At 33.3% G+C, this 16425-nt stretch overlaps 1 protein-coding gene across 1 annotated transcript; it reads right to left on the bottom strand.

Annotated features, from left to right (window-relative positions):
- Positions 1–7082: 7082 nt before the first annotated feature.
- LOC135950863 (uncharacterized) lies at positions 7083–12214 on the bottom strand. The gene is made up of 2 exons (XM_065500390.1): positions 9416–12214; positions 7083–7784 (listed from the first exon to the last, which is right to left on the bottom strand). The coding sequence occupies exons 1-2, from the start codon at positions 12212–12214 to the stop codon at positions 7083–7085; spliced, it is 3501 nt and encodes a 1166-aa protein (XP_065356462.1).
- Positions 12215–16425: the final 4211 nt, after the last annotated feature.

Here is a 16425-nt window from a genome sequence, read left to right as displayed (position 1 = left end):
ACATAAGAGATCGGGACCAGTCCAGTGTTTAAACTGTCAAGAATATGGTCATACTAGGGCATATTGCAAACTACCCCCTGTTTGCGTGGTGTGTGGAGAATTGCACGGTTCTACCCAATGCGATAAATCCAAAAACGACTCAAAAGTAAAAAAATGCAGCAATTGTGGCGGAAATCACACAGCAAATTACAGAGGATGCCCAGTATATTCTATAGTTAAAAGAACATTAACACAGAAACCCGGTATTTATCCTGTGCAATCAAAGAACCTAATTGATACCCATTATCCCCAAATCTCGCAAACCATGAATAATAAAGGTTCATACGCTAGTGTTCTAAAAACGAATCCAACTTTTGCTCAAAACCCACCAATAGGAAAAGAAAATAACCCTAATATCAATGTGGAATTTGCAGACCAACATCCCACTTCTAATTTTAGTCGACTGGAAGCTACAATAGAGATCCTAGTGAAATCGGTTAACAATTTTACCAACTCTATGAGTAATATGATGCAGGAAATGCTTAAAATGCAATCCATGTTATTACAAGCTATCCTAAATAAGCCATGAACTGTTTGAAAATATGTTTCTGGAATGCAAACGGCATACGCCAACACAAAAACGAACTCGAATATTTTTTAAGAAACCAACAAATTGATATAATGCTGGTTTCTGAAACTCATTTGACGTCCAGAAGTTCATTTCGAATAAATGGATACGTAATATATGATACCAAAGATCCCAGAGGTACAGCATGCGGAGGCTCGGCAATTTTAATAAAAGCTCGAATCAAACACTACTTAATGTGTGATCTTTGCGAAGATTATCTTCAAGCTACTACAATCTGTCTTGAAGATTTTCATCGAAACTTAGTGATTTCATCGATATACTCACCCCCTAGATTTTCAATTACAGAAAGTCAATATAACAGATTTTTTAAATCACTAGGCCCCCTTTTCCTGGCTGCTGGCGATTATAATGCTAAGCACACATTCTGGGGATCACGACTGATTACCCCTAAAGGTCGTGTTTTGTTTGATACAATTTCTAAAATGGGTTTGAATGTGATTTCGAGCGGCCAACCTACCTACTGGCCTACTGACCCACGAAAAATACCGGATGTTATTGATTTTAGCGTGATGAAAAATATCCCTGGAGAAATGATTCAAGTTGAATCCTCGATGGAACTATCTTCAGATCACTCACCCACTATTGTTACTTTATTGAGCCCCCGAGAAATTGTATCCCCGACTGGTACTTTAGCGATGACAGGCACAAGAATTGATTGGCTCAAATATAAAAAATACCTCAGTACACATTGCTCGGAAAACATACCGCTAAGAACACCAGAAAACATCGATCACTCTCTTATCAATTTCGATAAAAATCTCAAACTGGCTGCTCAACATGCTACCCAAACCCCCCGACAAATCAGATATAATAGAATTTATTCTGCAGATGTCGAACGGCTCTTAAATGAAAAAAGAAGAGTTCGAAGAGAGTGGCAATTGCACAGATCCCCCCAACTCAAATCGAAGCTTAAAGATTGTATAAAAAGACTTAAAAAGCTCTTGGAATTTCGAAAAATGGAATCATTGAATAAATATTTAGAAAGCCTGGACGCAACCCCGCAATCGGATTACTCATTATGGCGAGCAACAAAAAGTCTTAAAAGACCTGTCATATATAAGCCCCCTTGCGAAATTCAAGTGGTGGTTGGGCAAGAAATGATACTGAAAAAGGGAATCTATTTGTTAATCATTTGAAAAACGTATTTACACCGAACACATCAAATGAAGCAATTGAGTTGCCACCTGTTGTACCCCATTTTGGAGCAGTCGTACCCCTACGTTTTGAGATTCGAGAGATCGAAAAGGCTATTGTTGATTTAAACTCCAAGAAAGCACCTGGTATTGATAAAATCAGTAACAAGATGCTTATGGAGCTACCCCGGATAGCAATAAAAATAATTCTTTTTATTTTTAATGCTATATTACGCCTTGAATATTATCCTCCAGAATGGAAGGTTTCACTGGTTACCATGATACCTAAGCCGGGAAAAGATCACACAAAAGTAGAATCATACAGACCAATAAGCCTATTGTCCAATATATCAAAGCTATTTGAGAAGATACTTATGAACAAGTTGCACCCGATGTTAATTGAAAACAATTGTATTCCGAATCATCAATTTGGTTTTAGAAGAAAACACAGTACTATCGAACAAACCCATAGACTTGTAAATATTGTAAGAAAAGCGTTTGAGGAAAAGAAATATTGTTCCGCTCTCTTTATTGACATTTCTCAAGCATTTGATAAAGTATGGCATGATGGTTTAATATACAAACTAAGTCAAAATTTACCCGCAAACACACATAAGCTATTGGAAAGCTATTTAACTGGTCGAACATTTAAGGTTAAAGAAGGAGACTTTTTAAGTAGTCCCCAACCCATTGAAGCTGGAGTCCCACAAGGCAGTATCCTGGGACCCTTTTTATATTTGATATATTCGTCTGATATGCAAACTAACAATCGTACTCATACATCAACATTTGCTGATGATACTGCTATTCTAAGCATTCATGAAAACCCTCAAGAAGCATCTCGTTACTTACAAAATCACATATTTGAATTAGAAAAATGGTTAAAACAATGGAAAATTAAAGTCAATGAGCAAAAATGTACCCATATAACATTTACATTGCGTAGAGAATCATGCCCCCCTATTCATATCAATAACCAAACAATAATTCAACAATCGGAAGTGAAATACCTCGGAATACATCTCGATCGTCGCCTTACATGGAAAAGTCATATAGATGCAAAGTTGATTCAAATGAAATTGAAGTCAATTCAAATTAATTGGCTTATTGGTAGAAACTCTACGCTTAGTTTAGATTGTAAACTTCTACTTTACAACATGATCATAAAACCGATATGGTGTTATGGCATACAGCTATGGGGCACGGCCTCAGCGTCAAATGTTGAAAAGATCCAAAGACGCCAAAACAAGTTTTTAAGAATGATCACAGTTGCCCCCTGGTATATCAAAAACGCGAATATACACAAAGATCTAAACGTGCCCCTTGTAAAAACTGAGATCACGAAAAATGCAGAAAAATATTTAAAAAAACTTGAAATTCACCCAAACCCACTGGCCCGCAACATATTAAATAACCGTGGCCACACTCGGTTAAGAAGGAGGGACACAGCAGACCTAATCCAAAGAATAGAAGGAAGAATGCCAATTTAATAAAAGCTAAATGAATAAACAATTTTTCGTCCGGCACTGGCTGGACTAATTAAATTATAATTATTAGATATAAGATTTGAAGTACTTGTTGTTAGTTCATGAATGAAGATACAATAAATAAAAAATAAAATTGAAAAAAAAAAAAAAACCCGTATGCTCTCATTGAGGCATCTGCGAAGCCATGAATTTCGCTATTCGAATGTGAACTAGTTAATACATAGCTGGGAACTTCAATGTTATCAATTTTAGACAAGTTTGTCTTAAAATTTTCCCAGGAATTGTGAAGATCCATCGGAATCGATTCATCCCAGTCCAATTTCTGCAGCCAAAGTTCCTGAAGTAGAACCTTGGCCTTAACTACTAGTGGACACAAAAGTCCGAGTGGGTCAAATAACCTGGCCGAAACAGATAATATATTTCGTTTCGTAGCCTTAAGTGAATGAAACGAATCATCCAATTGATATTTGAACATATCGCTCTTCGGAAGCTCTTCATGTGCCTAATGCCTTCGTAAAATTTTCGGTATCGTGTATTGTCTTCTGAGTTACAATGGAATCAGCTCTGGCTTCATAGTTTGAAACCCATTTGGTCAATGTAAATCCAGCTGATTGTAATATTTCATTGACTTGATTCCGTATTATCTCAAGTTCTTCAATTGAATCTGCCCCAGTTAGCAAATCATCCACGTAGAAATCCTTACGGATAATTCTAGATCCAATTGGTAACTTGTCTTTGAATTTATCACTTAAATAAATTAAACAGCGTATTGCTAAAAATGGAGCTGATGACGTGCCATAAGTTACTGTATTAAGTTTGTAAATTTCAAGGCCAAAGTATCAGTTGGAATTTTCTGTCGAACTCATTAATCAAAACCTGGCGGTACATTTTTTCAATGTCTGCAATGAGAGCATATTTATGTAAACGAACCCGAATCAGTGTAGAATACAACTCTTCTTGAATTGTGGGCCCGATCATTAAAAGATCATTTAGAGAATGTTGAGTAGAAGTTCTACAAGAAGCGTCGAACACGACTCGAAGCTTCGTTGATAAGCTTTGTGGGCGTAATATACACTGATGTGGTATAAAGTAATATGGCAAATTTGGTATTTTATTGTATGTAATAGACATGTGTCCCAGTTCAATGTACTCTTTAATAAAATGATTGTACATCTCTTTCATCTTTAAATCTTTTGATAAACGTCGTTCAAGGGAAAGAAAACGTTTTCTCGCTATGTCAAATGAGCAACCCAATTTTCTTGGATCATCTATGAAAGGAAGCGACACTTCAAATATGTTTTCATGATTGAATATGATTTCACAGTGAATATGATTTCACAGTGGCTTGAACTTTAAATTTAGCTGTGAAATTAATTATTCCTACGCCTACAAGACTGAGATTATTTTCTTCTTTTTCTAATTGCAATCGATGCGAAAGTTCTTCAGATACAAAATTAATTTGTGACCCAGAGTCCAATAATGCCCTAGCAAATACATACTGCCCAGATCTGTCCTTTATTTTCACCGAAGCAGTAGCCAAGATAACATTATCCTTATTAGAGGCTTAAATATTGACAGATGCACTCGAAGGCTCGTTTGAACTAGAACTTTGCGGATCCGAAGATTGCGTATTCGTAGTATTATATTGATGCAAAAGTGTATGATGCGAACGATTGCAAACTCGACATTTCGATGCCTTACACCTTGTTACTGTGTTGCCTTTTCTCAAGCAATTTATGCAGGCCGTAACACCTTTTACAAAGTCAAAACGTTGTTGAACTGGGATGGCAGAAAAGGAAGGACAATTTGAAACATAATGTTCAACTGATCTGCAGAAAATACATTTAATGTTGTCCTGCTGTGCATTAGCTTGGCAAGAAAATGATTTTCCCTTTCTTCCCGAAATATTTTCAGTCTTCCTTTGTGTATTCTTATTACTTTGAGGCCGCGAACCGGAAGCTTCTTCAGCCGAAATATGTTGATATCTCTTATTCAGGGCCTATTCGCAATCTTTCCAAAGGGGCAACTTTTCATAATTAAGTTGTTCTTTCCATTTATTTCGAGTGATTGGGTCGACTTTTGTCATAGCTAGGTGAATTATTATCGCATTTGTGATGGCCTTGTCATCACCAATTGATAATAACGAATCATATATCGCAGAAACAGTGTCAATCATGCTCCTCAAAGCTGATGACGAAGGCTTCGTTATTTCTTGCAAGTGAAACAAAGCCAAAGCTTTGGCAAGTTTGAAACGGGTTTACGATAATCCTTGTCTTATTTTTTATGACAATATAAGACAGTTGTTTCACTTGCAAGAAATAACGAAGCCTTCGTCATCAGCTTTGAGGAGCATGATTGACACTGTTAGTTCTGTTCAGTAACTTGGAAAGCCTTCACAGTCCCTAGAACCTCATCAGAGAGACATGAAATCAAATGATTGAATTTTTCTATTTCTGTAAGCGATATATCATGATCAACCAAGCTCTCAAACAAACTAATGAAATTTTTGTACTCTGAGTACTTGCCGCTAAATTTCGGTAATTTAATTTTTGGAAGGCTGCTATGGTGTGTGGAACAACCAATAGTGGTATCAAGCATACTTTGTTTTCTACTTGGAGTTAAATATCCAAGAAGTAGACATTTAGTCGACACGCATAAATCTTCTACGGCAGATCTATCTTCATTTTCCGGATCCAATATATCAATCTCCGATTGATAAGTCATTGCCTGTTCAATATATGAATTTAATATATCCAGACGACATTCCAATTCTATTGGATTGAAAGAAATAGTTTTTTCTCTTATAGATCGCCGAACCCGATCAATGTTGTTTAAACTGTATTTTTCTGTTGGCATAAAGCTTCCAGTCTACTGGGCTTGCCATTTCTCTTACTAGATTGCATTTTTTGTACTTTTAATTTAACTTTATTCGCAAATAAGTTATACAAGTTTGTATATGGAAGGATCTCAAGAAAATTTAATTGTTTATTTTAAAGTAAATAACAATTTTCGAGATCTAAAACGATTAAACGACTTCCAACTATAATTTCGATTAAATTTTAATTTCAGTAAAATATTATATATATAAAATCAAATATTTTTCTGAGCGAATAAAATTATTTTTAAATTCAATTATATTACAATTTATCTTTCGATAAAGTTGTTTGCTGGGATGTATTTACAAACAAATTGATATTTGTAAACATAAACAAATGACCTCAAAATCAATATTTTCTCAAGTGTAAAGTGTTTTGCCTTAATATTTTTTAAGGTTTGAAAATATTTAATTTCAATAAATTTATGAAATTTTTGTTTCTTTAAAAAAAATGGAGGACTTAAAAATCTTTTATTAACCGAAAAAAGTAAGTAAAACACATCTTCCCAATTTAAGTATATATTATAAACTGTAACTATGTATTTATTTTCAATTTTCATTTCAAGTTCTTTTGTTTTTCTTTTCAGCAAACAGTTACATTTTACATTTGATGAAATTTATAAAAATAGAGTTGCCATTTCTTTTCTTATGTCTATGTTAAATTCATATTTAAGTTTTATTTTAGTTTTTCAGTTTAAATTCAATAAATTATTAATTAAAAAAAAAAACAATTAATAAATTATTATTATTATAAAAAAAAAGATTTAAATACAAAACGTAAGTAAAAAAAAATTTAAAAAAGGGATAAAAAAAAAATAATTTTAATTATATAAAAAAAAACCATTTGTGGAGAAAACCATCAAAGGCCAAAAAAACTCCACGCTCCAACATTCCGGCCCCATTGAAGGACCGTAGGTCTTCAAGCAAGTGGTAGTGGTGCTAATTTAGTGATTGGGCGTTTATATACGCCGTTTTTGGTTTTCACCTCCGCCACTCTGACCTTGCCGTCTTGGCCTTCGATTACGCGGACGACTTTCCCGGTCAGCCACTCTTGGGGCGGGAGATTGTCCTCGTGTACTACCACTAATTGTCCTATTTGCAGATTCGGTTCTTCTTTGATCCACTTGCCTTTGTCCTGCAACCCCAGAACGTAGTCTTTGGACCAGGCTCGCCAAAACCTCTGCTTGAGAGCGCATAGCATCCGCCATCGCTTCAAGCACCGCAGATTGTTGTCGTTGACGTCTCCGACGGATCCTGGCGGCAGCGAACGCAGACCCTCTCCTATTAGTAGATGCGCTGGTGTTAAGGCATCTCCGTCGTTCGGGTCTGGAGACAGCGGTGCTATTGGCCTGCTGTTGAGCACCGCCTCTACCTCTACGAGCATTGTTATCATCTCTTCCTGAGTGAGCAGTGCATTGCCCACGGCTCGTAGAAGTAGGTGCTTCGCCTGCTTCACGGCTGCTTCCCATAGTCCTCCGAAGTGAGGTGCCCTGGGTGGTACGAAGCTGAAGTCTACCCTGTACGACGCTGCGTACGACACGACGTCCCCTTTGCTCTTCTCGAACGCTTCTATTAACTCCTTGAGGATTTTGCTGGCTCCGACGAAGTTGGTGGCGTTGTCGCAGTACACTTTGCGGGGAAGACCTCTCCTGGCAATGAACCTTTTGAAAGAAAGAATAAAGCAATCAGAGGACAAGTCAGATACCAGTTCTAAGTGAACAGCCTTCGAAGTGAAACAAACATATACCGCTATGTACATTTTTATTGGTGGTCGACCGCGAATACGCAACGATATATTCACGGGACCACAAAAGTCTACGCCAACTATCAAAAATGGACGTAGACCTCTCACCCGATCGGTGGGCAAATTTCCCATTATTTGGGTCATAAGCTTTGGTTTATAGCGGTAACAGTGAATACATTTACGCACTATTCTGCTACACTCTTCTTTAGCATTTATCAGCCAAATATTTTCCCTCGAAAGAGATATCAATGCTCTTGTGCCAGCATGGCAATTTTCAAGGTGCAGATTACGTAAATATCGAGTCACAAAAAGAGTTTTCTTTGGCAATAAAAGTGGGAATTTAGTATTGTAAGGTAACGGTGCATTTAGCAACCTCCCACCTACCCTTAATAGTGAAAAGTTTCGCTTATTCTCTGTAAAATTATGTATAAATGGTGTAAGCCTTTGAATATTCGATGGCAACACCAGAGATTTCTGCAATTTTTGAATCTCCTCAGAAAAACTTTCTTTCTGGACAATTTCCACAAGTTTATAAAAGGCCCAACTCATTTCCTTAGCAGTAGGAGTTTTTGATTTGGAAATTTCACATTTCTTACAAAAATCTACGAATCTAAGCACATAGCACATGATTCTTAAAATCTTTTTATATGAAGAATGATCTTCGATTAACATCAAAAAGACATTTTCAAAATTCAACGAATTCTCTACTGCACTTAGAACATTAGTTTTTCTTTTTTCTAAAGACGATTGTTCCTCTGTCAAATCAAAATGATTATTAACAGGCCACATTGAATTGTCTTTTAAAAGAAATGAAGGACCAGCAAACCAAATCGAATTTTTAATATCATCTACATCACATCCTCTTGATACAATATCAGCTGGGTTTTGCTTAGTAGGCACATGGCGCCATGAAACATGGTCTGACCATTCTTGTATCTCTGCAACTCTATTCGAAACGAATGTTGCGAGACTGGATGGATGAGTTTTTAGCCAGTGTAACGTTATTTCTGAATCTGTCCAGAATGTTACACTCTCGATTTCAAAGCTTATCATTTTCTCAATTCTAGTCCACAACTTTGACAATAAGTGAGCTGCACATAACTCAAGTCTCGGAAGAGACTTTGTTTTGAGTGGGGCTACTTTTGATTTCGCTGTTAGCAAGCTACAAAAGACTTTATTTGAGTCACAACTTCTTATATATAGACAGCATCCATAAGCCCGAATTGAGGCATCTGCAAACCCATGAATTTGGATTGATGCTGAAGAAGTGGTGTGGACGAATCTTGGGATTTCAATAGAATCAATTTTCAACAAATTATCCTTAAAATTTTCCCATGCAGTATTAAGTCGCATAGGTATTGATTCATCCCAGTCGAGTTTCTGAATCCAAAGTTCTTGAAGAAGCATTTTGGATTTTGTTATTATTGGGCATAAAAGTCCGAGTGGATCAAACAACCTAGAAGAAACCGACAAAATGTTTCTTTTTGTTGCTTTTAGATTTTTAAAATTATCTTCCAAATGAAACTTGAATGAATCATTCTTCGGAACCCAATGTATGCCCAAAGCTTTAGCTGAATCGGAATCTGCATGTAATAATTTTTCTTTACAATCAGAAACATTAAATTCGGGGTGATTTGAAAACCATTTTGTTAAATGAAATCTAGCGGAACTCAATATTTGAGTCACTTGATCTCGAATAGTTAAAAGTTCATCAAAACTATCGGCACCAGTTAGCAAATCGTCAACATAAAAATCACGGCGAATAACATTTGCCCCGATGGGCAAAGTCTCTTTGTACAAATCGCTCAAATAAATTAAACATCTGATCGCTAAAAACGGTGCAGAAGAAGTACCATAAGTTACGGTGTTTAAACGGAACACCTGTAGCGGATCAGAAGAATTTTGTCTCCAAAGGATCATTTGAAAATTTCTATCATTATCGCCAACCAAAACTTGGCGGTACATTTTCTCAATATCAGCAGTGATCACAAATTTATGATAACGAAAACGGATAAGAGTCGCATATAAATCTTCCTGCACAGTAGGCCCAACCATTAATATATCATTGAGCGAAGTCCGTGAAGAAGTACGACACGAAGCATCAAAAACTACACGAAGTTTGGTAGTCGAACTTTGAGGTCTTAAAACGCATTGATGCGGTATAAAATAGTGAGGAAATTTCGGTATTTGATTATTTACAATAGACATATGTCCTAAATCAACATACTCTTTCATAAAATCGTGATACATTTCTCTCATATTTTCGTCATTAGAAAGTTTGCGCTCAAGCGCTAAATATCGCCGTTTGGCAGTATCAAAAGATGACCATAAAAGATTAGTATCCGATTTGAAAGGAAGTGAGACTTCAAAACGTCCTGACGGTAAACGTCGAACCGAATTCTTAAAATTGTCCTCACATTTTTGCTGTTCCTCATTATAAATCAATGTTTGTTCATGAGAAACTTCTTCAAGTTCCCAAAATTTACGTACAATTGAATCAATAGCTTCCTCGTTTTCTATAATGTTGCTAACATGACATATTTTTGAACTAGAGCCCTTTGACTGATCACATTTTCCAGCAACAATCCAGCCAAGAGATGTTTTCTGAAGAACTGGTAGGCTCGGATTAGACTTAATTTGTCCAACACATAATAGTTCAAAGAACATTTCACCACCAATTAACAAATCTACTTTCTGAGGTTTATAAAATTCAGGATCTGCCAATTCAACATTTCTTGGAATATTCCAATTAGTAGTGCAAATCCTGCGATCAGGTTGGAAATTCGTAATTGAACTCAACACCCAAAACTTTGAAGAGAATTGAGTGGAATTAACCCTCGACATAACGGAGATCTCTATATTAGTTTTAGCTACAGAACTAACTTCACCAATGCCTGTTAAATTTAATCTGCCTCCTTTTCGTTTTATTCCAAGCCTTTGAGCAAGTTCCTCGGTAATCAAATTTGTCTGTGAACCGGAATCTAATAATGCTCTTGCAAGTATGTAATCACCAGAACTACATTTTACTTTTACCACAGCTGTGGCAAGAATAACATTCACATCAGATGCTGAATGATTTACTGCAGCATTAGAAGTTGATGGAAGATCTGGCGAAAAATTCGACGCAGTATTCGCACTTTGAGTTTCAGAACTATAGCGATGCAAAAGCTTGTTATGTGCTCCGCCGCAAACTCTGCACTTTTGAGAACTACATCTCGCTACGGTGTGACCTTTTTTAAGGCAATTTATACATGCAGGTGCAGCTTTTATAAAGTCAAACCTTTGAAGAACTGGCACTGTTGCGAAAAAGGAGCAATTGTATATATTATGCTCAGCAGATTTACAGAATAGACATTTTTCAACAGGTTGTTTCGATTTTGTTACAGATAGTGATGTCTTCGAATGTTTCTTAGGCACGAATTCATTTTTATTTTTAGAGTTTTTGGGCTTTGAACCCGAAGATTCATCAGCCGAAATGTGCTGGTACCTTTTGTTTAACATGGCCTCGCAGTCAGACCAAAGTGGGAGCTTTTCGAAATCAAGCTGTTCTTCCCATTTGGATTTAGTGACTGGATCAACTTTCGACATCACTAGATGAATTAAAATCGCATTCGAAGTCTTTTTATCATCGCCAATTGACAATAAAGAATCATAAATGGCGGAAACCGTGTCAATCATGTTTCTCAAAGCTGGAGCTGAAGGGTTACTAATCTCAGGGAGATCGAATAATTTTGAAATATTTTTCAGAAAAATTAGACAGTCATTATCATAAACTTTTTTCAAGCTCGCTAATGCCTTGGGGTAATTTTCTTCAGTTACTTGAAAAGCTTTAACTGTTCCTAAAGCCTCATCAGTTAAACATGATATAAGATGGTTAAATTTCTCAATATCTGTCAATGTATGATCATTGTGTACCAAATTCTCAAACAAGCTCATAAAATTTTTATAATCGGAATATTTTCCGCTGAATTTAGGGAGCCGCATATTTGGAAGCCTAGAATGATGAGGTTGCATGAATGAAGTTTCCTGCAAGCTCGGTCTTCTATTCTTGGCCTGAAGACTTAACAATAGAGACTTCGTGGTAACACATAAATCTTCAAGCTCGGATCTGTCGTCATTTGTCGGATCTAAAATATCCAATTCCGACTGAAACTCCATAGCTTGAGCGATATGGTCTTTTAAAATTTCCAATCGACAATCGATCTCAAAGGTATTGAAAGAAATAGTCTTTTCAATAATTGACCTTTTTATTCTTTCAATATTTTCAACAACTTTGGCTTTTCGCTGAATCAGTTTTTCCAAATTTTCTGAGACAGGATTATTTTGATGTTTCTTTCCACCAGCCATATCGAAATCAAAATGTTTAAATAAATTTAAAAACAGAAAAAATTTCTAAAATTTCACAGAAACAAATTTATTTTCTTCCAAATAAATAATGGATAATATGATCAAAAAAAAGAAATCGATTAAAATTTAACTTGACAAAAAATAATTTTCTTTCTCGTTAAACTTTAAATAAATGAGAAAAATTCACGAAGTCGTTTTTTAAAATTCTCTTTTTTTTTTTTAAATAAATTTGTTCTGGTACACACAATTCGATCAATAATGAAATAAAATATATGCACTGTTAAATAAAAATATTAATTCACAATAAATATTTTATCTCGCCAGCAAATTCGTAAAAATGATTATATTTATCAATTACTTATTTTGTTTATTTATATTTGTTATTAAAATTCCACAAATAAAATTACTTTAATGTTATTATTTTGTTTCAGTGCTATTATTATTATTCAAAAAAAAAAATCTCGTTCTGAATTTTATCCGTGAGTTGCAACCAGCCTTTGGTAAAAAATAAACTATTTTACCAAGATTTATGAAAATATTTATTAATATTAATTTTAATTTCACTCACATATAAATGTTCACAAATTAAACAAAAAAATTTCTTTCAGTGTAACGTATGATTGAACAATATATACGTGGTTAATCTGGCAGCTCTAAATGGTTTGTTTAGTGGCCACTCTAATTGTAATGGCAACACGGAACGAGCGGAATGAAACAAACAGATGATCAATAACAATAAGAATTTTTGTGTAAAAAGAAAAAGAAAATAACAAAAGATAAACAATGAAATTGTTAATTAATTTACTTAAAAAATTAATAAAATTATCACCCGCGAAATAAGTACAATGTAAATAAATCAAAACGAATTTTTCTTTTAATGAAATGCCGACGGTAAAGAATAGTAATGACCGATATTTGTTATTTTGTGCCAATTAATTAAATAAAACAGATTTGTGTGTATGTGTGGTTTTATATTAATAACACTCGGGAAATTTGTTTCACTTTTTAAAGGCGTTATGTTCACTGTGATAAATAAAGAAATATATTTCATATGAAGCGTAAATAATATTGTGTTATACGCGCAATTATGCGGAAAAATTCTAAATAAATTATAGAATTCTCTTTTCTGATTAAATTACAGGATATAAAACACAATATATTTTACGCTTTTACCTCTGTTTCAGATAGACCAGAATCACTACTTCCCTGTCTGTGTTGTGGACGGCAATTACGGCAACGGCAACGACGAGGCATGAAGTAAGAGATGCAGAAAAGATGGTAAACTGATGGTTCCGATCAATTACGTGTTTTTGTTTAAGAATCGCGCACTAATAGCACTTAAATTGTTTGCAATAACTTAGCAAATTGTTCACAATTAATTATTATTTTGAAATAAATTATCAAAATAAATTTATTTAATAAAAAATTTTTTAATCAAGTCCCTGCTCGGGCGCCAAAATGTTTTGCCTTAATATTTTTTAAGGTTTGAAAATATTTAATTTCAATAAATTTATGAAATTTTTGTTTCTTTAAAAAAAATGGAGGACTTAAAAATCTTTTATTAACCGAAAAAAGTAAGTAAAACACGTCTTCCCAATTTAAGTATATATTATAAACTGTAACTATGTATTTATTTTCAATTTTCATTTCAAGTTCTTTTGTTTTTCTTTTCAGCAAACAGTTACATTTTACATTTGATGAAATTTATAAAAATAGAGTTGCCATTTCTTTTCTTATGTCTATGTTAAATTCATATTTAAGTTTTATTTTAGTTTTTCAGTTTAAATTCAATAAATTATTAATTAAAAAAAAAAACAATTAATAAATTATTATTATTATAAAAAAAAAAGATTTAAATACAAAACGTAAGTAAAAAAAAATTTAAAAAAGGGATAAAAAAAAAATAATTTTAATTATATAAAAAAAAACCATTTGTGGAGAAAACCATCAAAGGCCAAAAAAACTCCACGCTCCAACTATGTAAAGTTTTTTACTAAAATTGTTTTTCAATCTTATTTTTAAACAGTAATCACTTTGAACTCAATCCTCAAGCATTTTATATAGATAATCATAAATATTACGATTTTATAATTAAAAGGGTTAAATTTATTTATCTAATTATATGTTATTTAACTTTCGTAAACTTTTTTCACTTTATTTTATTCAATTAAAAATGTTCCCTGGGATGTGTGTTTGTTTTTCTTATGTATGTTGCTTTTTCTACCATTTACATGTGTTGATCTACGTCACTAACATGTGTAACAGTGGAGCCAAGTCTCAAATCACAACAGTTGTGTACAAAATGAAAAAAATGTTTTTATTATTGGTATTAACCGTGTGTTTTTTTAACTATCGCGGTTAATTTATCACAAGATTTTGTTTTTAATTGTTTTATTACTTAAAACACAAACACTTGTTATTTTAATAATAGTTTATCAAGTTTTTTCGAAAACGATTAGAATTTTAGTATTCGATTTTTGTTTGTTAAATTCTTTTAAACCAAGTCCCTGCTCGGGCGCCAAAATGTATCGTAAGAGTTTTTACGAATGTTGGACTGATTATTTTGAAATATAAACCTTTAAAAAAAACCGATGTGAAAAAACATAAAATTGGTGTGTATTACTTTGTCTTTGATCAACAAGTGAACTTTATTTATTTCAAAATGAAAGTAATTTTTTTTGGGTGTATAACAGTTTAAATAAAATTACCCAAGCCGGTGCAAACGGTCAAGGGTGCAAACAACTACTATTTTTTACAAAAACTATATAATTAAGGGGTTATAAATTATTTTTTTTGATTGTATTGTTATTAAAATTTAATTAAATTCATTTTTGTTGCTTTTATTTAATGGCCAAACAATAACGTCACGCCAGACAAACATAGCTATATTCTCTTTATCTCTACGATAACGATCGCAAGTGCGTGAAATTTTGTATTTTAACAAAGGTTTATAAAATAAACTAATTACAGAAAAAATTGGTTATTAAACAAACAGTTAATTTTATATTAATTATCAAAAGTGTGTAATTTATATGTAAAAAACCGTATAAGGCAAGAAAAATTTTGTTTGAAAAAGAATAATGAAGGCAATCGGCAATACAGATGCAAACAAAACTTGGGAATTTAAGGACGAAGCCTAGCCCCCATACAAATGTCCTCTATAGGTATCTTAACAAATTTCGCTCCAAATAAGTTTTATATATAGTGAAGTCATGTCACATAATTTCATGATGATAGGTCCATAATTAGTCATAGCCCCCATATAAAGCCCATATCCAAAAATCAATTTAACGAACATAAATCTCTTAAAAAATTAGTTATCCACATATCGGTCTATATTTGGTCATAGCTCCCATATAAGGCCCACTTCCTAATATCAGTTTAACGAGCATCTATATATTAAAAATGTTGAAATCCAAATATAATTTAACTAAAATAAAACATAAAACTATTATATAAAAAAATATATAATAAATATATTTTTATAATTTTCTTATATTTATATCTTTTTCTTATTTATTAACCAAAAAATATATCAAATGAAAATTTAAGTATCGTAACGTCATGTAACGTCACGTCAGATACTAAAGCTAATAAATATAAAAAACGAGGAACAGTTTTTAAATTTTATGATTTGGAAAATAAATTTATATCATTCCAAATCCTACTACAAAAGGTTTAACATAAAAAGTCTTGCCCAATTCGCAGAGTTATGCAATTTTGTAATGCAACTCAAACCGCACTCTGTTTTTGGTAACGTAACGCCATCGCATATTTTTACTAATATCTTCAAATCCTTAGGGTCAATTGTTTTAATATTTTTACTGAATATAGAGGTACTTAATTACTTCGCAAATGTAAAAAAACTTTTTACAAATTTGACTTTATCATTATATATTTTTTTTTTAAATTTTGTCGTACAAATATATCGTCACGCCATAATGGAAATGCCCATATGCTGTAGGAAAATGTAATAAAAATGGATCTTTAAAATGAGTGTTTTACCTAAATTCAAAAAACAAGGCCAATATATTATAACAAAAACATATAATTAATAAAAACAAGTAAGAGTGCTATATTCGGCTATGCTTCACCTTTGTTGTGGATGCATTATTATTTTTTATAATAATTAGTATATACATACAGTGCCGGTCAAAATAATATCACCACAGAACCTTAAAGTTGTAATGCAGTTTAATTTTTCAGCTGAG

The sequence above is a fragment of the Calliphora vicina genome, chromosome 1 (genome assembly GCF_958450345.1).
Source record: "Calliphora vicina chromosome 1, idCalVici1.1, whole genome shotgun sequence".
Lineage (NCBI taxonomy): Eukaryota > Metazoa > Arthropoda > Insecta > Diptera > Calliphoridae > Calliphora > Calliphora vicina.
The sequence above is the reverse complement of the archived record's forward strand: the minus strand, read 5'-3'. Positions and strand labels throughout refer to the sequence as shown.

What these genes read in the sequence shown, in the direction of transcription:
- LOC135950863 (XM_065500390.1), bottom strand. Translation starts at nt 12,214, where the DNA reads ATGGCTGGTGGAAAGAAACATCAAAATAATCCTGTCTCAGAAAATTTG. An exon ending in AAGCTTTGGGCATACATTGG is followed by an intron (nt 7,785 to 9,415) that starts GTTCCGAAGAAT and finishes TTCTTTCAAAAG; the next exon opens with GTTCATTGCCAGGAGAGGTC.